This window comes from Penicillium lagena (genome assembly GCF_028827675.1).
Source record: "Penicillium lagena strain IBT 129212 chromosome Unknown utg000005l_segment0_segment0, whole genome shotgun sequence".
NCBI classification, from domain to species: Eukaryota; Fungi; Ascomycota; class Eurotiomycetes; order Eurotiales; family Aspergillaceae; genus Penicillium; species Penicillium lagena.
In genome coordinates this window covers 1,321,173-1,345,735 of record NW_026623226.1, presented here as the reverse complement: position 1 = coordinate 1,345,735, position 24,563 = coordinate 1,321,173, and the positions used below count along the sequence as shown (strand labels likewise).

At 52.4% G+C, this 24,563-nt stretch overlaps 9 protein-coding genes across 9 annotated transcripts; 5 read left to right on the top strand and 4 right to left on the bottom strand.

Annotated features, from left to right (window-relative positions):
* Window positions 1-419: 419 nt before the first annotated feature.
* On the bottom strand, window positions 420-2,069 carry N7510_007235 (glycylpeptide N-tetradecanoyltransferase swoF; the record flags this gene model as incomplete). The annotated part of the gene is made up of 3 exons (XM_056979160.1): window positions 420-617; window positions 665-1,911; window positions 1,976-2,069. The coding sequence occupies 3 exons, from the start codon at window positions 2,067-2,069 to the stop codon at window positions 420-422; spliced, it is 1,539 nt and encodes a 512-aa protein (XP_056832203.1).
* Window positions 2,070-2,337: 268 nt separating this feature from the next.
* On the bottom strand, window positions 2,338-4,003 carry N7510_007234 (tetrahydrofolate synthase; the record flags this gene model as incomplete). The annotated part of the gene is made up of 3 exons (XM_056979159.1): window positions 2,338-3,735; window positions 3,792-3,929; window positions 3,986-4,003. 3 exons carry the CDS (start codon window positions 4,001-4,003, stop codon window positions 2,338-2,340), a joined length of 1,554 nt encoding a protein of 517 aa, XP_056832202.1.
* Window positions 4,004-4,741: 738 nt separating this feature from the next.
* Window positions 4,742-5,649, bottom strand: N7510_007233 (Rab family GTPase; the record flags this gene model as incomplete). Its single annotated transcript, XM_056979158.1, has 5 exons — window positions 4,742-5,089; window positions 5,156-5,347; window positions 5,397-5,423; window positions 5,485-5,504; window positions 5,580-5,649. The coding sequence occupies 5 exons, from the start codon at window positions 5,647-5,649 to the stop codon at window positions 4,742-4,744; spliced, it is 657 nt and encodes a 218-aa protein (XP_056832201.1).
* A 483-nt stretch (window positions 5,650-6,132) lies between these two features.
* Window positions 6,133-8,305, top strand: N7510_007232 (putative phosphoinositide phosphatase (Sac1); the record flags this gene model as incomplete). The annotated part of the gene is made up of 2 exons (XM_056979157.1): window positions 6,133-6,340; window positions 6,402-8,305. The coding sequence occupies 2 exons, from the start codon at window positions 6,133-6,135 to the stop codon at window positions 8,303-8,305; spliced, it is 2,112 nt and encodes a 703-aa protein (XP_056832200.1).
* A 1,454-nt stretch (window positions 8,306-9,759) lies between these two features.
* N7510_007231 (Small GTPase superfamily Rab type) lies at window positions 9,760-12,593 on the top strand (the record flags this gene model as incomplete). Its single annotated transcript, XM_056979156.1, has 5 exons — window positions 9,760-9,963; window positions 10,342-10,641; window positions 10,698-10,809; window positions 10,875-12,490; window positions 12,549-12,593. 5 exons carry the CDS (start codon window positions 9,760-9,762, stop codon window positions 12,591-12,593), a joined length of 2,277 nt encoding a protein of 758 aa, XP_056832199.1.
* A 517-nt stretch (window positions 12,594-13,110) lies between these two features.
* Window positions 13,111-16,671, top strand: N7510_007230 (uncharacterized protein; the record flags this gene model as incomplete). Its single annotated transcript, XM_056979155.1, has 1 exon — window positions 13,111-16,671. The coding sequence occupies one exon, from the start codon at window positions 13,111-13,113 to the stop codon at window positions 16,669-16,671; it is 3,561 nt and encodes a 1,186-aa protein (XP_056832198.1).
* An 897-nt stretch (window positions 16,672-17,568) lies between these two features.
* On the top strand, window positions 17,569-18,894 carry N7510_007229 (Lipopolysaccharide-modifying protein; the record flags this gene model as incomplete). The annotated part of the gene is made up of 1 exon (XM_056979154.1): window positions 17,569-18,894. One exon carries the CDS (start codon window positions 17,569-17,571, stop codon window positions 18,892-18,894), a length of 1,326 nt encoding a protein of 441 aa, XP_056832197.1.
* Window positions 18,895-19,845: 951 nt separating this feature from the next.
* On the top strand, window positions 19,846-21,397 carry N7510_007228 (putative MFS sugar transporter; the record flags this gene model as incomplete). Its single annotated transcript, XM_056979153.1, has 2 exons — window positions 19,846-20,706; window positions 20,789-21,397. The coding sequence occupies 2 exons, from the start codon at window positions 19,846-19,848 to the stop codon at window positions 21,395-21,397; spliced, it is 1,470 nt and encodes a 489-aa protein (XP_056832196.1).
* A 570-nt stretch (window positions 21,398-21,967) lies between these two features.
* On the bottom strand, window positions 21,968-24,313 carry N7510_007227 (TPR domain protein; the record flags this gene model as incomplete). Its single annotated transcript, XM_056979152.1, has 3 exons — window positions 21,968-22,826; window positions 22,886-23,578; window positions 23,631-24,313. 3 exons carry the CDS (start codon window positions 24,311-24,313, stop codon window positions 21,968-21,970), a joined length of 2,235 nt encoding a protein of 744 aa, XP_056832195.1.
* Window positions 24,314-24,563: the final 250 nt, after the last annotated feature.

Sequence of the window (24,563 nt, the reverse complement as noted above, 5' to 3'; positions counted from 1 at the left end):
CGACTGACCTGGGGATGACCCATGCTCGAGCTCCGCTGACTGGCCTGCGCCCATTGTTCAGGTCAAGGCGCGAGATGACAGCGCCGCTGGTCCAGGCAAGCAGCGGTCGAAGCTAGTGGTGACAATGATGGGCCTGGGCATGTGGCTGCTACAGGGACGGTGTCAAGAGTAACGGTGAGAAATAAGAGCAATACGAGGGATTTGCAAAGTCGAGTGAGTACAAGTCAAAAAGTACGCGAAGAGGAGTATGTAATGTAGGTTGTTGCGGTTACAGCTCGACCGACGTGGAGGGACATGTGACGGTATTTGTGCCTGAGGCAGCAACTACCTGGTATGTACTTGGGCGTTGAATTGACTAGTTGGTGAACTATTTGACTCGGTTAACCCTCTTGGCAGTTAGCCGGCCAGCCGCTATCATTTTAAAGCATGACAATCCCAACGCCGCCCATACGCTTCTCATCCGGCAGGTTCTTGTCGTTGATCCCTCCCGGCACCGGCGCCGCGCGGTAGTTGTACAGATAGAAATGGAGCTGCCCATCGCCCGCCCCGAACTTGAGCTGCTCCAGGAACAGCGGGTTGTCGTGCAGTGTAAGGGCGTTGAACACGTCGAATTGGGCCTGAATAGGTCAGTATAGCAATACCGGTGTTGGGGGATAGTAGATACCTTCTTGGCCAGAATGAGGGCGTCGTTGATCAGCGCCAGCAGCTGCTTTTTGAGCGCCTTAGTGTCCTCCGTGAATGCCGTTTCGGTCGCGTAGTAGTACAGGTACGCTGCGCGCACCACCTTGTGCTTGGGGTTATCGATGACCGTGGACTCGAGGTTGTAGAACGAGACAAAGTCTGTGATCTTGTGCGTCTCCGGATCCTCCACCACATACGACCAGACGACCTGATCCTGCGCGGGAAGATCCTTGTGCACCAGCCAGTGGTCGATCTCCTCGCGCGTGAAGGCCTGGTTGAGCTGGAACCGCCGCATGTACCGCTCCAGCAAGTCAAAGACAGCGTCGATGTCTTTGGCTTCCATGGGCCGCAGACCGGGCATGGCGGTCTGGTTGGGCAGGTGGTTTTTGGTGATCTGGCGAGCCTTGGTCGAGCCATGAGGCAGGGGCGAGAAGCCGACTTCGTAGAGCTTCAGCCAGTCCAGCGCGCGGTGGTAGTACCGGCAGGAGCTGACGGGAGTGGGCAGGATGATGCCACCGGTGTAGATGGCCTGGAAGATGCCATTGATGTAGCAGCGCCGGGTGATCTCTTTGATCAGGACCGGGGTCAACCGCTTCGAGCGCAGCTTCTTGTGGATACAGAGGAAGTTGATCTCGGTGACCTTGATGCGCTCGCCGCGCACGCGCAGCTCCGTGGGGACACCGCAGATCGAGGCAACCAGCTTGCGGGACTTGGTGGCGCGCACTCCGACGTGCCATTCCTTCTTCCAGCCGGGAGACATCAGGGCCCAGTGCAGGAACGACTGCGAATAGCTGAATCGGAACATGGCATTGTCATCCTCGACGTAGTGGTTGTTCAGCAGCTCGTAGAGTTCCTTGAGCTCCTCGGTGTTGGTCAGATCTAGGGTGCACCACTCGAATCCCTCCAGCAGCGGGTCCGGCGTCTTGGACACTTCGTCGGGGTTGATCCTCTTGATCGGGCCCTGGGTCACCTGCTTCTGGCGGCCCTGGTCTTCGAAGTGAGGCACGGGCTGAGTCTGCCAGAACTTGTACGACGCCATATCCTTTTGGTTCTTGCCTCCCAGCGCCAGTCCAGTGAGTAATTGTGAGATATCCATGTTCTGCAGCGCCTCCGCGGCCTTATTCTTGTCCATCGCGGCGAGCTCTTTCTTCAGTGCTGGGTTCTGTTCCAGCATTGACTCGACCACTTTGGCGGGGATTTTCTTCGTCGTACCGGAGGAAGGAGTCTCGTCTAGGGAGAGGCGTTATGTCAGTTATCGCATCGCGCAATCGCGGGTGCAGAGAATCAGTCCTACCAGTGTCTGCCTCGGCCCCGCCAACGGGCTTGGGGTTGGCTTCGTCCTCTGGACGCATGGGTTTCTTCCCCTTTGAGTCATTTGAGTCCGACATGGTGAGCGAGAAGAATGGCAGGGCGAACCAGGCGGGCGAGGGGGGAAGGGAGAGAGGAAGGAAGAGAGTTTCAGTTTAGTTAGTTGGCAGAGTAGGATTTGGTGACGGGTTGGCCCCACTGATCACCCAACCGACGATAGGCGACTACAGAGTATATTCCACGAGAGTTATGTTTATGATTATTGATTTATCTACTCAGTCTATTCACAGGGTATCGCCGGAAGAATTGTTGAAATCCCAAAACACCGCCTTCTGATGATGTGTTGACTCACGGGCATGGCTTGGTCTCAACCACATCCAGGAAACCGCCCACCAGATGCAGACTGCCGGTGACAAAAGTCATGACGGGCGACTGCTCCTCAGGCAAATCCTTGCGCGCCGCAGCGGCTACCTCGCGCGCAAAGTCCACAGCCTCCTCAATCGTGCTGAACACCTGCACCTGCGCCTGGGGGTCCTTCGAATTCCACGCCTCCGCAAGGGACTTCTGCACGCGCAGCAGCTCGACGTCGTCGGCGTTGGTGTTCATGCTGACCAAATCCGGCCGGTAGCCCGCTTGCTTGTAGGTGATATTGGTACAGAACACCGCGTGGGTGAATGGGGAGGTGGATCCAAGCGCTAGGGCCAGCGTCTCGTGCAGCGCGCGGGCAAGAGCCGTGCTGTCGCGGGTCTGTTGGTTGAAGATCAAGATCCTCGGCTTTTTGGTCGCCATGTCGCTCGAGGAGGAGTCCGCCTGGATTCGGGACGCGAACCATGAGCCCGCCAGCCGGATACTCTCCAGCGTGTGGCCGCCGTCGATGTACCAAGCCACGTTCTTTTCAGTCCGAGTTTCACAACGGCCGCCGAGACGGGTTTCCTCCAGACCCTTCTTGAATTTCGGGGGTAGAGACTCGGACGACATATTCTTGGGGATGCCGGCAACGCCGATTTTCCTCAAAAACTCCGCCGCGGTTGCAACAGCCAAGGCGGCATTCGTATACTGGAAGTCACCCGCCAGACCAGGCTTGACTTGACTGCCATCGGCAAGCAGTTCGGGATGGCCCAGCACCACATCCAGCTGGGCGCCTTTCTCCTCAGCGCGCTGGGTCAGGACTTTCTCCGCGCTGAGAGCTTGCGGTGCAGTAAATACTCGTACGCCAGGTTTGATAATACCGCCTTTGTGCCATGCGATGTTTTCGATTGTGGTTCCCAATAGCGCGGTGTGGTCGATACCAAGGCTTGTTATGGCGGCCACCTTGGGTTGTTCAATCACATTCGTGCAATCGTACTGCCCTCCAATTCCACACTCAATTACTGCTGCATTGACGCCTTCCCTGATATAAGTGTGGAACGCCATCAGGGTCAAGTAGCGGAAATATTGAGGCTTGGTACCCGGCGCAGTGGGGTTCTGTCCTGCCGATTTGGCGGTTTCCTCAAGCCGATCCCATACCTCGAAGAAGTAACGCGCGAATTGTTCTTCGGATAACGGGGTATTATCGATCTTGATGCGCTCGCGGGCGAAACGCAGGTGCGGAGAGGTGTAGAGTCCAACCTTGTGAATCGCCGGCGCCGATTGACCTAGCTCCGGCTTGGTATATTGGGAGAGAATCGAGGAGATAAACGCGGAGGTGGAACCTTTGCCTTTGGTGCCGGCGACATGGACAAGGTTCAACTGGTTCAGATCGGCTGGCTAGAACGAAACAAACAAGATCAACATGAGCTCCGATTAAAGGCAGATCGGCATACCTTGTATCCAATGCGCTCGAGCCATTCCACCATCTCCGGGATGGAGCGCTCGTTAATTTCGTCCCGCGATTTGGCTTTCCGCAGCTCCTCCACGATGGCATAGTTGGTTTGGAGGGAATTGAGCGCTGTAATCGCAGCCTGCATAGATTCAATGTCAGTAACTCCCAGCCCAACCGACAATCTACGAGCCGTACCTCATATGTACGAGCCATGGCGGGCGAGTACGTAGAGACTCGGCGCCGTGGACAATATTGCCAGGAATAGAGAGCTCGCCAAAGGCTTCGCATCGACAATTGAAACCCAGGCGATCAGGAAGCTGGGGGGGTTGTTGCGCAAAGAAACCCCGGGCAGCCGATGATAAGAATTGAAGTGGAGTGATGCACTGACTTGCCCGCGGGAAACCAAAAGTTGAGCACAAACTCACGTGATCATCTATACAGTTCAGGTCCTAGAGCCAGATTCCTTGTCATACAAGTGAAGCAGTGTATTATGTCGAGCATACTAGGGTCCGGCGAGACAGAGACAAAGTGAAAAGTAATAAATGTAGTATGAATTCAGCCCAAAGCGGAACCTAGGAGAGGAAGCAGATGCAGACGCCAGGTGGAAACAGAACAGGAGTACAGGTGGAGCGGGAGGAACAAAAAAAACACAGGGAAACCCTGCCGCGTCATATCTAAAGCCACATTCCATATGTCCTTGGGCGAATGAGAGAATCAATCTACCGGCGGCAGACCCAGCAAAGCTCGGTTGGGCAGGCGAGCAAGGACAAGGAAATCAAAGGAGGAGCACCGAGACGGTTGGATGGGAGGCAGGAGCAGATTCAAGCTCGAGGGAGTGGTGGGAGAACGCAACCCTAGCCCGGGCCAGAAGCTGTGTGGCGGGAGGAAAAGTCACAAGAAATCGACCAGCTTCGCACGGCCAATTGCGGAAGAGAAAAGGGTGATTATCGTTTAGCAGTTGCAGGCACCGGCGCCTTGGGTTCCAGGTGTCTCGGGGCGCAAGTCCACGCCGGGTCGTGGGGTCGTCCGAAGGTTCCGCGGGCCGGCCTGGTCGAGCGGCAGCTTCTTGGCGATGGCTGTGAAGAGTTCCTTGACATTGGTCGCAGACTTGGCCGATGTTTCGAAGAAAAGCAGACCCGCCTCGCGGGCATAGGCTTCGGCATCGGCGGTGGGAATGGCCCGCTTATCTGGGCTCTCGTCGACCAAATCGAGTTTGTTGCCGGCGAGCGCGATCACAATATTCTCATTTGCTTGGCGCTGAAGCTCCTTCACCCACGACTTGGCCTTGTCCAGCGACGACTATCATATCATCCAGCAAGTTAGCTTCAATTCCGGAACAGAAAAGGCAGTGAAGTGGGAGCATACAGCCTGCGTGATGTCATAGACAACGACAGCACAGTTGGCATTCCGATAATACATCGGAGCCAATGACTTGTATCGTTCCTGGCCAGCAGTATCCCAGATTTCAAACTTGACGGTGGTGCTGTCGTCGAGCGAGATAGTCTGTGTCAGGAAAGCGGCGCCGATCGTCGACTCCCGGTAATCATCGAATTGATCCTGCGCAGTTAGCACTTCGTGTCTCGGCTGGCGATGGTCAGGGACTCACTTTCACAAATCGCAGCACTAGAGAGCTCTGGAAGATAGCAAGGATGTTAGCGACCGACCAAAAAATAATGCAGTCAACGATCACGAACCTTTCCAACGGCAGACTCTCCTGGGGAGACGGAACAGGAAGATGTTAGCAATCTTTTCAGCCAGGACGACGGCTAGGACTCATAGGATGACCTACCGAGCAAAACAAGCTTGAACTGGGCGAACCGCGCGCCGGGACGGGCTCCTGCTGGTTGTCTGGAAGCCATGGCTGCTGATCAGGAGAGCGGTCGGCAACGGGCGCGAAGCAAAGACGACGGAGCGAGAGACAGGGCGATACGAGGAGATTCAATATCAGCGAGGAACGTCCCTATCAAAGACCGCACGGCCAAAGACAGAGCAGGGTGGCGTTAGGGGGGGGTTTGGATGAGGGAGAAGGTGAGTGCGTAGTAGTGGAAGGCAGCCGGAATAGTTGATGACGGAAGGCCCAGCCACTCTGCGGCGGGGCGGTGTGTGTGGCGTGTCGCACAGGTATCCAGTACCAGTCAAGTGGCCTGCTGGTCGCTGTGGGTGCAGGTACCTGGTACTTCATGCTGGGGACTGGAGACCTTCCTCGGTCCCTTAAATCATGTGTGCCTGGCGTCCCCGTGTCTTCGATCATACGCTGAACTCATACGCTGAACCCACTCGCTCTTTCTTTCCACAACCACCGTCACGCTCTCTCTGTTTTCACATCTCCCCCACTCGGCGCAATGGCGCCTCCTATTCTCCCGTTCCGGGATATTAATCTCCACGCCTCGCCTTCCCACTACGCCTTTACGTCCCCTTCCTCGCCTCAATCCCCAACGCTCGTGGTCGAGCGCCCCACCGGCGACTTGCGCCTGAACAATGGCCCTTTGTCGGGTGCAAAGCGCATTTCCAGCATCGCAGGTATTTTGGGAATGATCAAGCTCAAGCTGGGTAAGTTGGACGCAGAACAAGGTGACAGCACACGCATGCTGACCCCATCCCCCCGAAATAGACAAGTATATCATAATTATCACCAAGGCCCAACCGATGGGACGCTTGCGCGGCCATATGGTCTACAAAGTTGCCGGAACCGAGTTTCTGCCCCTGCGCGAACGACCTCTCCACGACACCGACGAGGATACATACCTGGCACTGTTGAAAGACCAACTTCGCACCGGTCCCATGTACTTCTCCTACTCCCTTGATTTGACCAACAGTTTCCAGCGACAATCCCAAGGCGCGCCCAATCTGCCCATGTGGAAGACCGCTGACGACCGTTTCTTCTGGAACCGCTTCATTCAATCTGATCTGATCGACTTTAGTCAAGGCGCTAATGACACGAGTGGAATCCGCTACGGCCCGCAGCCAGGAGCCGATCCGTACATCCTGCCAGTGATGTTTGGCATGCTGCGCATTACGGCCGCGCGAGTCAAGTCAACCCCCTTCACGTTCGCCCTGATCACCCGGCGATCCAGACACCGCGGAGGCACGCGATACTTCTCCCGTGGGATTGATGAGCAAGGACATGTTTCAAATTACAACGAGACGGAGCAGATTGTCATTCTGAATGATTCTACTGGTGGACTGTCCGGCTTTGCGGGTGGGCAATCGATGACCAATGGCAAGGCGGGTCAGGACCTACAGCTTTACTCCTTCGTGCAAACTCGAGGGAGTGTCCCGGTGTTCTGGGCCGAGGTCAACAACCTTCAATACACGCCGAAGCTACAGGTTCGTGGTGTTGAAACTGCCGTGGAAGCTGCCCGCAAGCATTTCTCCGAGCAGATTCGCCTGTATGGCGAGAATTATTTGGTCAACCTGGTCAACCAGAAAGGCCGGGAGGAACGCGTCAAAAGCGCATACGAGCAGCTGGTTCGCACACTGGTCACTTCCTCCCACGAAACCACCGAGGCTGATGAGAAATCCCCCGAGAAGACGCATGTCTTGGAACCAGGTCTGAAGCAGAACGAGATGGACCATCTCCACTACGTGTACTTTGACTTCCACAACGAAACCAAGGGGCTCCAGTGGCATCGTGCTGAACTGCTCATGAATCGTTTGAATGATGGACTGTCTCAGGGCGGCTACTTCCGGGGAGTGGAGCATCCAGGAGCACCCGGTGGTCAGCTGGACATTCGGTCAACGCAATCGAGCGTTGTCCGCACCAACTGCATGGATTGCCTGGATCGCACCAATGTTGTGCAAAGCATGCTCGGCCGCTGGGCGGTGACGCGGCAGCTCATGGATGCCGGTGTACTTCGCCCGGGAGAAACGGCCAACGACGACCGGGAGTTCGAGAGTCTGTTCCGCAATATCTGGGCGGATAATGCGGACGTGGTCTCCAAGTCCTACTCTGGTACCGGTGCCCTGAAGACTGATTTCACTCGCACTGGCAAGCGCACGCGGGTCGGAATGCTGCAGGACCTAAACAATTCCATCACTCGTTATGTGCGCAACAACTTCATGGATGGTCCCCGCCAAGACGGATTCGACGTGTTCCTGGGCACCTATCTTCCCCCGGACTCGACGTTTGGCAACTTCCAACTATTTGTGGACAACCGACCGCTCATCATCCAAGCATTGCCGTATGCGTTCGCTGCGAGTGTGTTCATGGTTCTGGTTGCCACCTTTACCCGGCAGCTGCCCGATGCTGCAGTTTGGCCGCTCCGTCTGTTTGTGGTCTTTTGGCTGTTTGTTGGCGCCTACACTTTCCGCTTCATCCACGCACATGGAATGCTCTATGTGAACTGGCCCAAGCTCAACACGCCCGTCGCTGGCGCCGAAGGCTACCAGGATGCTCTTCTCAAAGCCCGGACTGACCCTCTCGTCGGCAAGTGGCTTCCTTCTCGCCGACACCAGCGGGGAATCAGCAACGCTCGCTTGGTCTTCCTCGAAGAAGGAAAGACTAGGGTCGAATAATTCTGCCCGCTTCACACCTTACTTTAGCCCCTTTTCCATTCTTCATTCTCATGGTCTTTGCCGCCTACTTGTCTCCTATGTTGTTCTCCGGTATAGTGTTATATGTTTCTGTATCGCTTACCACCATTCCTCCTGTATTCTATTATTCCCTCCCGAAGGCTGTTCTGAATCAACCTGCTGTTAGCACCTAGAAATATATAAATCGTCACAGTTTTAGTTCATCCTCCGTAGATCTCAGAACCACTAACGGATCTCTACTATCGGATATTAGTTAGTAGGTAGGTCGACAACCATCGAAGTACCAACCACATACTTCTGCTATGCCGCTATGGACAATAGTTTCTGATTGTACTTCCGGACGTGTGCTATTATTCACCTTTGATGCTCTGAGACTATAACATATTCTTGCCGAGCACGAATTCTTTCAGAACAGCGTATTATAAGCAATGTCATCTTTAATCCCTTCATTTTGTTCTCTTGTAGTATGGATCATTGCTAACGTTCAGCAGCTTTCGCATTTTACGGAGGTGATTGTTCAGGACGCATTATCGAAAGCGTGGATTCAGGCTGTGTGAACATCGATGGTTCTGGTGTGTGGTCCGAGTTCAGACTCCAGTTACCTTTCGCCCCCACGAGCCTCCCTCTACCAGGGCCTGCTAGGGCCCGCTGTTCTGTCCTGTTTATCATAATACAGTCTGGCCCCGATTAGTCTCCTGTCTTATTTCATACCTTTAAATTTCAGGATCTTCTTGAATGCTCCCTACTTTTCATAAATTATGGATATTCCAACACAAATGATCAAGATCGCGGGGGCGATTGCCATTGCCTGTATAACTCTCACTGCCGTCATTGCTGTGATATATCTCTCAGGAGCCTACCTGGGCTATCTATTTGGCCAATTGATCCTACAAGGTTTGCCAAAATTTGTTCCAGACACACACAACCGACAGATGCATGATCAAACTCCCTCTCAGCCTGTTCCGTTTGATCACCGGACCAGGGAAGATAGAAACGCGCGTATCCTTGGCGCGTCTCTTGGATTCTATTTCTGCTTTGCGGCTTTAATAATAGAGTCTTATTTGGAGGGACTTAAGGATGCCGCTGGGGAGTCCGATGGGAGGGATATTTGGCGTGCGAGTGCAGTTTTGATTCGTGCTTGCATAGAAGGTCTTTTGGTATTGGTGATTCTTCGTGGGGTTCGGTATATCGGACAGAGGGTCCAAAAATCCCTTTGATATAGTAAAAGGCAAGCACGTCTTCTTCGAAGGTCCTCCTTTGAAAGTCTAATGTCCACGCTCCAGTTACTAGGAAGTCCATCAGATAGTAAGACCTGGGCAACAAAACATCTTTTCAACCCTGCAGAAGATGGCAAATCATATCAAAATGTGCCGTGTCAAGTGACTTTCAACATCCCACGTTCTTGCATTCCAACTTTCAAAACGTACAATTTGTACATGGAGTGGAATATTGCTGTGGAAATGGTGCTTCGGGGCTTAAACCAAGAAAAAATAGCAGAGGTTAAATGTGAAATTGATCTCGTCCCACGACCCAGAGGTATAACGACGGATGAGGAGCTGGAGGAGGATGTTGTCGATCCAGAGGCACCGGGCGGTGCTCAAAATCCTACACTATCAGATCTTTCGAGCGCGATTGATGCAGTAGGAAACATAGGAGATTTTATGCAGGTCTTTTCAAGTTAGTTCATAGGTCGGGAGTAACTCAGGAATGATGGACCGCCGGACAGAATTGAATTACACTAAGTCCTCTACCTGCTTTAGCTGCAAGGGTATAAGGATCCAGCATACACTTAGACAAGGAAAATAGGTTTAGCATTTTTAGATTTCATTCTCTGGGAATTAAGTTATATGATCACTTCTTTGTGTGGTGTTTGTCTTCTTAGCGGGTTGCTTCTTGCGTGATTTATCTTCATGGCTACGGAGTTGCCGGTACGCAAATAGCGGGTTATGTTCTTATTATTCCTAGCAAAAGCAGAAATAGGACAGATTCATGTAATAAAGATCAATCCAACTAGATAGCTTCGTGATGCAACCCGGCAATTCCCTCTTCAAAAACCTGGCGTGCCAAAGTGCAATAAAAGAGTAGTCACTGCCGGCCTTGACCGCCCGCAGGATCGGGACCGATCGCAGGGCAGCATCATCTTTCTCTCCCTTACACCTTTTCCCCTCCACTCCCTCCAATCGTCGGCGATTGTGCGGCTCGTCATGCTGCGGTCTTCAATTTCCCCGAGTCGGCATCTCTTGTCGTACTCTGCTCGCCAGCGCGTCGCACCACAATGGCTCTCCAGAGCCGGGGCCAGTAGCCGGCTGTCCGGTCAGGTACGAATCTCTTCTCGCGTGATCGCCCTTTATTGCTTCTCTGCTAATAGCTGCAGCGATTCTTCGCCGATTCCAAACCGCCGAACACCGGTGGTGTCACGCCTGCCTCTCCTTCCTCTACATCGACTGTCCCGCCTGAGACCTTGGCCAAGGCCGGTGAACAACAAGGTACATCAGCACCCATTGTTGAACCTTCGTGTGCCAATTGTGTCTTTATTTTGACGTCTTTTTAGAACCCAATGTCCCACCGTCACCACAAACACCTGCGCCTCGCAAATCCGGTCGCTTCCGTCGATTCCTGACTTATTTGATTCTCACCTCTGGCTTGGCTTATGGTGGAAGCGTCTTCCTAGCCTTGAAGTCCGACAATTTCCACGATTTCTTTACCGAATACGTGCCGTATGGTGAGGAGTGCGTTCTTTACTTCGAGGAGCGTGACTTCTACCGCCGGTTCCCCAATGCCTCCCGCCACTTGAACCGCCTCCACGGTACACCCCGGGAAGATGGAAAGCCGATCACTATCGCCAGCAAGAGTGGCCTCTCTTGGAAGGTCGCTGATGTCGAAGAGTCTGGTGCCGACGTTTCGAAGAAGGATCCTCACATGAGTGCCCAAGATGGACTTACCGAAGCGGCCAAGCCTGAGCAGCGGAATGCTGCAGTTCAGAAGGCCAAGGATGAGAAGGCTAAGAAGAGCAAGAAGGAGACTAAGCCTGCTGAGAATGAGGAGAAGAAGCCTGTTTCCCTGGAGGAGCCTAGACAGCCAGCTGTTTCTGCTGGCACCATCGAACTGTTGCAGATGCAAGGTAATGATGAAGGCGTGGTTCAAGAGTTGGTCAAGACCTTCAACGACATTGTCACTGTGATCAGCGCCGATGAGAACGCCGGAAAGTACTCCGCGCCGATCGCCAAGGCTAAAGAGGAGCTGCAGAAGATTGGCGAGAAGATTTCGGCTCTCCGCAGTGATGCCCAGAAGGCCGCTCAAGAGGAGATCAACAAAGCTCATTCCACTTTTGACGAATCGGCACGGGAACTGATCCGCCGCTTCGAGGACATGCGCAGTACCGAAGCCGCCCAGTATCGGGAGGAGTTTGAGGTCGAGCGTGAGAAGCTCGCTCTCGCTTACCAGGAAAAAATCAAGACCGAACTCCAGCGCGCCCAGGAAATCGCTGAACAGCGCCTGCAGAACGAGCTGGTGGAGCAGGCCATTGAGCTCAACCGCAAATACGTCCACGATGTCAAGGATCTAGTTGAGCGTGAGCGCGAGGGCCGTCTCAGCAAGCTGGATGAACTTACTGCCAACATCAATGAGCTTGAGCAGCTGACTTCGGGCTGGAGCCATGTCATTGACACCAACCTCAAGACCCAGCAGCTCCAGGTCGCTGTGGATGCTGTCCGCAGCGTTCTCGAGCGCGCCGAGACCCCGCGGCCATTTGTCCGTGAACTGGTTGCCGTGAAGGAGCTGGCTGCCGATGACCCCGTTGTCGATGCTGCCATTGCCTCCATCAATCCCACCGCCTACCAGCGCGGCATCCCATCGACTGCGCAGATCGTCGAGCGTTTCCGCCGCGTGGCCAGCGAGGTCCGCAAGGCTAGCTTGCTTCCCGAGGACGCAGGTATCGCCAGCCACGCCGCTAGCTTGATGCTGAGCAAGGTTATGTTCAAGAAGGACGGCCTTGCAGGTGGTGATGACGTGGAGAGCATTCTCGTCCGAACGGAGACCCTGCTGGAGGAGGGCAATGTGGATGCTGCGGCCCGTGAGATGAACACACTCCAGGGCTGGGCCAAGATCCTGAGCAAGGATTGGCTGGCCGATGTTCGCAGAGTTCTGGAGGTCAAGCAGGCACTCGAGGTGAGCTCTTGCCTGTCTCAAATCTACTTTCACCTGGCTAACACTATCTCTTTTATAGGTCATCGAGGCTGAGGCCCGGCTCCAGTGCTTGCGGGTGGAGTAAACGCATGTGCCAAGCGGTGTTGGCTTGGATTTATCCTGTATATCTTCATTTTGTCTACAGGAATTGTACCTTTAGTTGTAACTCTGTGTGGTTAGACCCAAATGCTAGATTTTCCTATGTTGGCAGTGGATATATATAGTTGCCCATGTAAGTGGTGGGTGGTATCGGAGTTCCCACTGGGCAACGTTGCTATCCAAATACTAGCTTGAATGCGAATGTGGGACTATGGGTAACTGCAATGGTCTCAGCAAATCTAGTTCTATGATCTTGAAAGGGTCACTTCATCCAACAGTGCCCACCCCCATATCCCTGGAGCCTGAAGAGTATTACATAAGCCCGGCCCTGACGCGGTCTAGACTGGAGCTTGCCATTCCCTTTGCTGTTTCCACTTCCCCAGAGACACCCCAAGCTCCCTGACGCTCGCCTTCATGCTCGTACCTCACCGTCGAGCACCAGCAATAGCTTCCCAGTCGGGCTTGGCCACCCAGCTGCGTGCCTAGCCCTCCCCGCAGCTCCGATGTCGCGCCGACCCAACCAGCCGAGCGAACGATATTCGATGCCTCCAACAGATGCATCACCCCGCGACTCCCTTCGTCGAAATGCCTCCCCGAGCCGGTCCGGAGGCGGGTCGTTTCGACGCGCAGCTCCCCAGATGACCGACGACCGAGCAAGCGGGACCCTGGAAGGCAGCACCCTCGGGAGCAGCTCTCGCGAAGGGGATAGAAGGAGAATCTCGGGTCAGCATAGGACGCAAAACTCGGGCAGCTTTCTGCTAGATTCTCCGCTCCTGCCTCGGACCCAAAGTGCCAGAGTGAGCTCGTACCGGCCTGCGCCGTCCGAGCCGCGTACAGAGAAGCGCCATACTGCTCCCGACCCCGATATTGCCGTGCCCAAAAAACGATCACGATTTCCGTGGAGCCGACATAAAAACTCTTCGTCCGAGGCACCTTCTACAACCGGCCGAACGACACCGGGAACGGTCCAGCAGACTCCGACATCTCCACCTGATGTACAACCCTCCGCAACCTTGACACAGCCCGAGGCCAGGACGAATGATGTGGACCGGACTTCTCTCGCGCTCGACCGCGACTCTCTCCAGATCGTCACCTTGGCGTTGAATCTAAATGAGTCGCGAAGGAGAACTGCTTCGGGCCTGGCCCAGGGCTCAGTTGGACGGAGACCCTCAGCCGTCTCTCAACCGGCTGCTCCTGTGGCCGAGCCAGGTGCAAACCAAGCAACGCAAATGGGCATGAAGTTTCCCGTCCTAAGCTTACTGCCTGCTACGGTAGTCGATGACCATCGAGCTTACGAGTTTTCGGAGAGCACTATTGCGAGAGCGGATAGAGCTCGTCGACACTTCGATCTCTTTTATGAGTATCAGCGGCTGCTTCTTTCTCTCCCTCCTCTGCCACAACCTTCTAGTCCAGGGATCCCAGACTATTCCAGGGCCGTAAATGCCACCCGGCAAGCCAACCGAGCATACAACCCCCTTCAAATGATCCGCAATCGAAGAGTCCGGTATCGAGAGAAATGTTCGATTGATCCCGAAGCCGAGGGCTGGCATGATGTTGACAAAGTCCGTGACTGGGTCAGCACTGTCGAGGACAAGTTTAGCCAGAGAGTCCATGATCATATGGAGACTCTTAGCCTTCCGTCGTTCCAACAAGGCCAGCGACAGCTGGGTACAGTTGATGCCGATGATCTGGAAAACACAGCAACGTCACCACCTTCCAGCTTGAGACGAATCAGTCGTACAAACAGCTTGAAAACTCGTCGCCCGCGTCTGGACTGGGAGTTTTCTCCAGCTGAGCTTCTGGCCGACACTGTTTGGGTCGAGGACGTAGCCAACAAGGTCAGGATAGTGGATAGGGATGGCAACAAACTTTACTCGGGCCCAACAGACCTCGCGCTGGACACTCATGCCGACTCTAAGGCGGCGACCAAATCGCGACAATCTGTGGATGTGGATAACCCTGAGACAGACCATTCGTCACGACGAAATTCTCTTTCCATCCTACATCCTGCGTTGGAGCCTGAATTCAAAAGCGTTGGTCGTGGACGACAAAAGCACAAATATAGAGGTCATTCACGAAGTCTCACTAGCCGAAGTGTCTCCAGTGAACGAGAAGGCTCGCGCTGGGACAGGATAAGGAGACGTCGAGGCAGTGTTTCGAGCATTTCAAGTGCAGAGGTTCGCAGTTCAGTGGACAAAAGAGGGCGACCTTCCTGGACAGATGATCGGAAAGACAGCGACCGGCCGTCGCAAAACGTCTCCTCAAAACCCTCATCTCGACCACCACGTGTGAAGTCTCCAATCCTGGAAAATCCAAGTTACGGTAGAAGCAAGATCACGGGCTCTCAATCGTCTGGGCTCCCCCGGATCCGCACATCAGAAGACCGACCCTGGAAACATCGAAGACAGGAGTCATTTTCATCGACGGGCAGTCTGGATGATCGATACAAGCAGCGAATGTCCTTGGAAGAAAGAGATAGCACCGCCCCGAGCTCACCGGTCTATGCTGGTTATTTCCCAAGCATTGCCGCCAATTTGTCTCCCCCTTCAAGCCGCTCCCCCTCGCCAACCAAGAACAAACTTCGGCATAAAATTGTTTCTCGCCATGAGTCCAGCAAGAAAGAACCCAGGGACCGAATCACGGGTGACATTCGGGATACTGACGCCTTGCGCCGACACAGCCTGACGTCCCTCCCTGAGCATGTTGAAGGCGGCCCAAAGCTGGCCCCTAGTCCACTTCCGGATGTTGTGTCTACGGCTTATCACGACGATGAGAATAATCGTGTGGATTTATCCAGGGCACGAAAGGGAGCATATCTTCCTGATGTTGGGCTTCGCGGAATCTTCAAGGGGCCGGGTAGGATCGCTGAAATTGTCGGCAACGAAGTCTCCAAAGTCGGAGATCTCATTCTGAAGAAAGAACAATCTCTAGTATCAAAAAATTCATCGTCCGCGACCCCTATCACATCGGATGATAGCGATCTTGAGGATGGGGACGCAAGGCCCGACAGACGGTCAGGCCCGAAGGCGCTGTTGCGCCGTTTCGCGAGCCTTGGAGAAGAACCTGGACGCCCGACTCGCGAAGATTCCGACAAGGCTGCATCGTCTAGAAATCTAAGACCGACGTTACCTACTTTTACATCGCCACTGCGGCAGGATGGGCGGAACACAGCGAGCGATGCCACAGACCCTGGTAGCCCCCGTGAGCGTGTGCCTGCCAACCGAATTCTTATGCAGCGCAGCAAAACGATTGATTATGCGCCTCCTCTAAGTGCAGGCAGAGAACACGGGATGGTGCGCGGCATCAAAGATCCATCTGATCCCTTCAGTCTCACGCGCCCTCCTGTCACTGGTCTCGCCAAAGCTCGAGCATCACTAGTACCACAGGAGAGCCGCCCCAGGCTCACGGACGCGAGTCGCGCCTGGAGCATCTCTGACCGCAGCCTCCACACCCTGAATGACTATGGCGTCCCTGGGAAAGCAGAAATTGAACGCACTCGCGCCCTTCTTTTGTCGTCAGGGATCAAGGCCCGAGAAATCACTCGTCGAGCTCATACTGTCCGAGAACCACCTCCATGGGTGCATAAGGCCGTAGGCTCCAGTGCATCTATGACAGGCGTTACGCGACTCGGTGAATTTGATCTAGCCGCCCAAAACCTTCTGCGGCGCTTCGAAATGACCCAATATTCATTCCAACAATCCATGCACCACTTCTCGACGGCAACATCATCTCCTCTCCGCACACAGCTCAAGAATTTGGAATCGCTGGTCAACCAAACCCTCACGCCTCGCGTTCGTGCCACAGCGAGCGAAGCAGAAGACCTCTGCGTCCAGCTCAACACTACCAACACCCTCGCAGTTAAACAACTCAGCGACGCGCTCGATATAGGAGTCCGAAGGCGCCGCCGTCGGCTCCGCTGGGTTCGCCGGACGGGCTTTGTCGTGCTGGAATGGGCCCTTGTCGGAATGCTCTGGTGGGTGTGGCTGATTGTCATGGCTTTTAAGATTGTGCGCGGTGTTTTTCGAGGCTCTATTGCGGGTGCAAAGTGGGTTCTGTGGTTGTAAGACATGGCCTGATCATCGAAATTGTGTCTTGTTTCTTAATCATGTTGTCTTTTACTCGTTGATTCCCATTTGTCTTCGGACTTTTGTACATCCCGCTGCTTGCAGATACCCCCTCGGTGCGGAGTTACTGGCTCTCTTATTTCTCTTCGTGATCTACATCAGTGGATATGTGTTAACGAAATTTACATGATCATTCTATCCAATAAGCTGTTTCAGTTGCATTGAACTCGTCTGCACAATGGCCTGTTCCTGCACAATACATGCTATGGCAGATCGAAGGGGTATTCTTACAGAAAAGCAATTTTCGGCGGGACTCCCCTGCACAACTATAAACTGTCGGAGATTCCCTGCTAAAGTCTCAACTACAAGGTTCCCTCCCATCCTTGACTGCCGGGTATTACCAGCAGAATACACTGCTATTCATTGTTGGGAACAGAGACATCCCAAACAGATGGAAGATTCCGCAATATGCTTTGTCTCACAACCAGGAAAAAGTATCTCATGAGAGCACAGGGTAAAATTATAAATATCTGATCATGAGCAGGGATATTTGCCTGCCAGTATCTTCATTATCCTCATCATCGTTTTTGTCCAAGAAAGAAAGCTCACTGAAACCCTCAGCAGAACTAACCCCAACATAGGTAAACCTCAATCTCACTCCGTTGTGATCTCACGTACAACCCAGGGTAGCTTGCGGCGGCGATGAGTCGAGCCGATAAAAAAAGTCGTTGCATCGAGGACCTCGACAACGAAGTCGTGTATCGTCCATTGCCAGCACTTCTCAGACCAGCTACTGCTCCTGCAGAAAGCTCTCTGAGGAGATCAGGTGCCATTCGCAGATCATCCAAAGGAAATTTCAGCTCGGAAATCAGAGATCCCGCGACCAGCTGTGAGGAGATGAATGACAGCCAGGGCAAAGAAAAGGGTGAGGAAGCCGGCAGCAGCAAACGATCATCTCCAGTCATGGATGAGCTCTTCTTCCATTCCAGCCCTACCTCCCAGGCTAGTACTGTCCAAGATTGGGTGAATCGTGAATCCAATCAGGTACGCATCCTCAAGCGGACTAACGGAGTCCGCCGCAGAGCGAAAGATCTGATAAAACGTCTGCAGACCCTGTGGATCGACGAAGACGAGATTCCTGAAGCTCCTCCGTCTGGGCAAGATGCCAGTCAGCTTGTCCGTGCAACTGAAACAGATACCAGCTCTAACACAAGACTCACCAGTGACTGGAAGGCTCTGCTCGTCTGGAACCATGACAGCATCGGCGATCTGATGCGGCTGCTCAAGCTTTGGGCACTGCATGGCGTGCCGGCCTGCGATATGGGCCTGTTCCTTGAGTCGATGCTGTACCAACATGATGAGCAAATGCACCACAAGTTGACCCAGTTAGTCGACGCTAACGAGACTTACGCGGAGATTGCGCGCTTCGTTATGCAGCACTACCAGATCCGAGACGACGACAAGATGCCGCTGTGGTTGAATATCGATCTTGGGGACGCGAACTATCGCCCGCGGGACAGGCAGCGGGAAATGAACAACTCACTGATTCAGCGCGAGAAGCTGAGGGAACGACAAGAAGCTTCGCAGCCGAAGCTGAGCACAAACCCTAAGGAAGTCGGACACCAACCCTGTTATCACATTCCTGCGCCACGACCTGCTCGTCCTATTGATTGGCCTTTGTTCCTAAGTGATCTCAAGCTGAGCCATTCCCTTGAGGGCAATGATGAGGACGAGCGTGGCGAGGAGGGAAGCACTCGTCGCAGCTTCGACGAGTCCTTCATCCACCTGAGCAGTATAAATCCGAAGAAGACAGTCATTTCCAAACAACCTAGGTCTTTGGCTCAATCCATGTCCGCCGAATTGGTCAGTCCCGCGAAGACTGATGTGGAGCAGCAGCAAACTGGAAAGGACGTCCCCCATCGCGGAGTGTCCTCCCACCCAGAGACAAAATCCGCTTTCAACGGTACTTCTACCAACAATGACGATTCCAAGACTGAAGCTTATTCCTCGCAGCCTCATTCCCCCAGGTCCGGTCAGCTCGGGACGTCGGGGGCTGACTCCTCTGCGTCTGGTTCTCAATCTTCTCCTTCAGCAAGGAATCCCCCTAGAGCCGCTGTTCTAGCCAGTGCCTTTATTGAGCACATAACCGATGCTACATGCGAGCAGCTCAGTGCTATGGACGTTTACGAGGGTATAGATACTAAGGGAAGAATGTTTCTCTAATATGGTTGCAGCAGGTTCATTTCAACAACATCCTGTGTTCTGTCTTGTGAGTTTTGAGCGTAATTCAATTCTCTAACATTGATTTCTCTAGGTCTTTTTCTCATAACAGCTGTCAATCTTTAGCTTGTTCTTGCCGTTTTGTTTTTTGTATCGCAGTTTGGTCATGGTGTTAGGGCTTTCCAGCGCAACTTACCACACTGCTTGTACTTTCATTGAGTTTTTTTTTTCAAGGGGAGAAACAGGTAAAATCGAGGGTGTAGTAGATATAGAAAAATGCAAAAAAAGTCGAACCCCAAGCAAGATAAATCCATACAAGTGAATCGTTGGGGTTGCTCTCACACTCTATTTTGGGTAACGATTGGCGTCTGAGATTGATATATCGCTTGGGGCTTGGTCTGTATCCTACTAAGGATAGGTATGATCGGGATCTTATCAATGCCAGGGATCATCCCAATATCTCCTCCCCAGTGCGTCTTAGAGAGGACACTAATAATGCGGCCGCGGGAATTTGTCCATATTTCATCGTGATTGATTGGATGCACGGGGCTCAAAGGAGATAAAGAACCATAATTATTTGGCAAGTCGGAGTTAAAATCGTGAGTCACGCAAGCTGTACGTCTTTTCCTTTCAGACAGAAGACTGTATAAGTGGAGGCAGTTGAAGCGGAGTTGAAGCCCCACCAACTGAGATTGGCATCTTTGCCGACTTATCTTTCCCCTGCATGAGCACATGAGCAAAAATGTTCCAACTCCACCAAGATGAAATTTTTTTCATGCATCCCGTGAGAGGACAAAAGACCCTCACGTCTCTCACCTATTCCTAGATTCATTTTCAGTCTTTCAGAGCGGTTTCAAACAATTTAGAAAAAAAAATAACTCTCTTCCTGATTCAACGGAAGAGAAGAAACATCGGTTTTCCCAATCTCTGCCGGCACCGAACAAACCCTAAATCATGGGATTGCTTCCACCTCATTTAAGGCACCCGCCCAAATATATGCTGGCATGCATTTTATGCTCAGTGAATGGAGTTCTTTTCGGAATGGATACGGGTATCATTGGCCCGGTTACCGACATGAAGGATTTCAAAGCCTCATTTGGAGGTAGCCAGAACTCCACGATACATGGCCTTATCGTCTCGTCTATCTTGATCCCCGCAGCTCTTTCTTCGTTTTTTGCTGGTCATGTTGCGGATCGACTCGGTCGACCCAAGGGCATCAGCATCGGGGTCTTTATATTCGGTGTTGGAGCCGCGATAGAAGCAGGGGCAGTTCGACTGGCGATGTTTATCGTCGGCAGAGTCGTGGAAGGTCTAGGAGAAGGCCTTTTCATTGGGAATCTCGTGGTCTTGATTTGTGAAATCTCACCGACGAGCACCAGAGGTGCCCTAACGACCGGTCCACAGCTGCTCATTACCCTCGGATTGGTGATCGGGTATTTTGTAAGCTATGGAAGTTCGAGCCTTGAGTCTTCACTTTCATGGCGAGCACCATATATCCTGCTTGCATCTCTGTCTATGATCCTTAGCTGTGTTTCACTTCTTTGCTTACCCCAATCACCAAGGTGGTTAGCCCTTCACGGTCATCATGCGAAGGCCGAGGAGGTATGGGACAGCTTGGGTGTGAGTCGTGCAGAGCGCGAAAAGGTCGAGCTGCAAATAGAGGTAACAGAGATTGAAGTTCCCACGGATCTTCCCAGACAGAGAAATATCCACAAGCTCCTTGATATCTTCTCTAAGGATGTTTGGGCCCGGACCACCCTTGCCGTTTTTATGATGGGTATGCAGCAGATGAGTGGCATTGACGGTGTGCTTTATGTAGGTTCACCGAAACCTTAACATCAATTCTTTCTATGAACGAAAAACATTTGGATTAATATGACTGACCTGGATTCTGCAGTATGCACCTCTATTATTCCAAAAGGCTGGTCTTGCGTCGTCGGAAGCAAGCTTTTTAGCCTCTGGTGTTTCTGCGATAGTGATATTTGGCGTGACTATCCCAGGTTTACTTTACGCAGACCGATGGGGTCGGCGACACAGCATCATTTATGGCGGCATTGGAATGGGGATTATTATGTTTCTCATGGGCGGTCTATATGCCGGTAACGCAGTTCACAAATCCAGCGGCGCTGGACGCTGGATTGTGATCGTCTCGATCTATATTTTTGCAGCCTTGTACTCCGTGACCTGGGGCATCACCATGAAGGTCTACAGCGCTGAGATCCAGCCTCAGCGAACTCGAGCATCAGCCACCACATTGGCTCATTCAAGCAACTGGGGTTTCAACTTTTTGGTCGCTTTAACGACCCCAATTCTACTCTCGAAGAGTAATTTCGGGGCGTATTTCTTGTTCGGTGGATGTTGCATTGCTACCGCCCTTGTCGGTGGGATCTTCATGCATGAAACTAAAGGTCGAACTTTTCTTGAGATTGAAGAGGCCTTCCAGGGCAAAACAAAGGGATTGGGAAAATCACTACGTTCACTTCGACACGGCATGGTCAGAAGTTAACTGAACGTCTAAATCGTGGATTATGTTTGCGTGATGAATTTTGGAAAGCTTTGAGCGAAACGATACAGTAGATATAGACCTTTACAGAAATTTCAAATGGTTTTAGCATCGGCTTGCTGTTCGGGGCGAAGGGAGTACCGAATATATACTTCGATGAGACCGCCACTTCCTTACGATTTTGTAGCTCAAGCGTAGCTTGATAATATATTTTGGATATTTTCCTTCTTGCCAGTCTGAGTCTAAAGTGGGTTGATAGAAGAGTACCATCTTCCGAAGTATTGCCGAGTGTTTAGAAAGGGTAAAATTTCCGAGTGATGGATCTCGGATGGATTCCCGCATAGGAGGCGGGTCGGTTGCGCGATTACCGATACCCACTTGATTGACTATGGACCTACTTAGGTAACTATAGCTATTGGGTTCATCAATAACTCGAAGAGCTGAGTATCATGTTAAATTTGCAACAGGTATTTCATACACTTCGTCTGAAATGTTCATGGTATCCACATCCGTCTCCCAAACTCGCCTGATCCAATCCACTTTCAGGCTCATCAAAATCCACGAAAGACAGGTCTATTCTCCCCCACCAAGAAAACCATCAAGTCGACCTGCATGTCGTCCGTAAGTCTCATGGAATGTCTCATCTTCACCTACACAAATTCTGTATGTGAGTTTGGCATAACCCTCCGCCTTCGCCTCAAGCTCAGGCGCAACCTGACTATAGGCCAGAGCGAGAAGCATCCAACAGTTCACAAGCAAGTCCAGCATTAGCCCCCACCTTTTAACGACGAGAGTCAATTTCGGCGCTTGAGGGAAGTTCCCACCATCAATCACATAGCCCAGCGATTCCAGGGCTTTCAAGCCACACTCAATAGCCTTCTCCGGCTGGTTCCACTCGGAGTACATCCCACAGAGACTCAAATAGGGATCCCATAGGGTAAGACGGGGGACTTCAGAGGCTGGTCGATTGTATGTTTCTGCGAGCGTCGCGAGGGTAGACTCGATCCTGACACCGTTTGGATTGGAAGATTGAAAATATTTCCGCAGGTCAGCAAGCAGTCTGTCTCTCATGATCAAAGTGATCTTCTGCGTTGCTTGGATGTCTTGACATATAGCACAACTGCACTTGAAGCCCCAGTGTTCGAGATCGGGTTGCTTATCAGGGTTGTCCTCAAAAGGCGGAGTGTACCAAAAGACGATTTCGGTGTTGGGCTCGAGATCTTGGGTAGCTCGAATAATCATCATATCTCCAATGAACGACCTTCGACAGTTACTGCAGCAGGAATGATTTATGTGAGAAGCCATAGGCCAAAGACCGCAAGAGTCGAACTTTTCTTCCACCTTTTGGTTGGTCATAAGGCTGATGTGAGACTTGCGGGAGGAGACAGGGCAGCCAAAGCCATTCAAGGATACGATTCGTTCGATAAGGAAGCTGAAATATGAGAATATTAGCAAGGTTTGAACAGGACTATAACCCTATGAGCCACTTACGTATCCACCACAGGCGCGTCATCCACCTCGCAGACCTCGAGAGAGTTGTAGGAACCGCGGTGGAGATCGGTGACAACCGGTATCAAGGACGCATTTTTGTAAAGCTTTTGAACAATCAGGGTGATGAGCTCTGCCTGACCACCAAGAGTCACACGGTTCGTTTCCGGGTTGATCAGAATGACTGCACTGCGAGTGAAGCCGATGTGATCGACGAATGAATGCGCAAAAGCTTTCTCGCAAAGCAGAATATCACCGGCCTTGACTGCCTTGGTCGTGAACAAGCCTCGTCCATGAGCATTGGTAGACCTAACAGAGACAGGGCCGATGTATGTCGCACGGTCCAAGTGTGGTGGGCGAAGCTTTGCCGCTTCCAGCTGCAACTGCTTGAAGGGATATCTGCCGTTCGCTTGCTCTGCAAGGCGCTTGATCGCTCGCGTGAATTCCTTGCTAGCGGCACTGTTTCCAGGGTATTTCTGGCAAATAATCCTGAAGACATCGCAACACTCTCGGTATCTCCGGAGACGGCAAAGTGCCTGAGCTTTGCAGAACAGAGCTTTCTCAGACATCTTGGGGTCTGGGATATCGCAAAGAGCATCATCAAATTGGTCAAGTTTGAGGAAAGCAAGAGCACGGTTTAGCTTGATTGTGAAGGCCTCATCCTCTAAGGGGAAATACTCCAAAGCTTTGGAGTAACTGTTACCATTGTGAGCTGTATGTCTGATCGAATGGTCGAGGAGAAACTTACCAGTCAACAGCCGATTGATACCCGGACTTATTGAAAAAGTCGTTGCCCACTACCCGCCAATCGTGAGCAGACATTCTCAAGATTTCCATCTTCCCAGGCCGCTTCCGCCAAGATGGAGGAACCAGTCTGTCATATCCTGGGACAAACTTGATGTCGGAGAGGTGGTCAATTCGTATTCCATAGCCCCCGTCAGCCATCACTTTGAGATACGGTTCCTTAACAAGGAGCACTCTTCCCTCATTAAGTATGTCCTCCGCAGCAAGCGATGGGTCTTGGTTGTACAGCTGAAGGACCAAAACATTGCCTTCTTCATCCTCCACAATGGCCAGGATTGCAGTCATTCTGTCCGCTGGGGTGACTGTTCTCAGAAGTAGGTATGAGCCGCGGTGATGTGTCTCGAGAACAAGATCTTTGACCATGACCTTGTTGAGTTCCCGGAATGGGGCGATGCTGGGAACGTAGGCTGGGGGAAGGAAAGACGAGCGAATAGTGAACTCATGGATATCAGGAGTCATATTCTTGCTCGACGTCTGTCGTAGCATGAACTCCGTAATCAGTTCATCTCGGGATTGCTTTTGCTTGGGACGCTGACCCTTGAAATGCTGGGCATTCTGGAGAGTCTTTTTATGCTGAGCCAGATACTTCAGGTACTGGGGCTCCTCGGAGACGCCGTGAGTGTCCATATTGGGCAATGATATGGTAGCGTGTAAGTGAGAGGCCATAGACGCGGGAACCTTAGAAGGTAAAGATGGCAACAGAAAGAAGGTGGGCGAGAAGAGAAGCTGTACGTACAAACAAACGTAAAAGCATACAGACAGAAAGATAGAAGAACGGAGGCAGGCAACAACCAAATAAACAACAGTAGCTCATCTACCTTGGGCTACCTAGAGGCCATTCGGTTTATTTACATTCACTAGCCCTCTATGCCTGTAG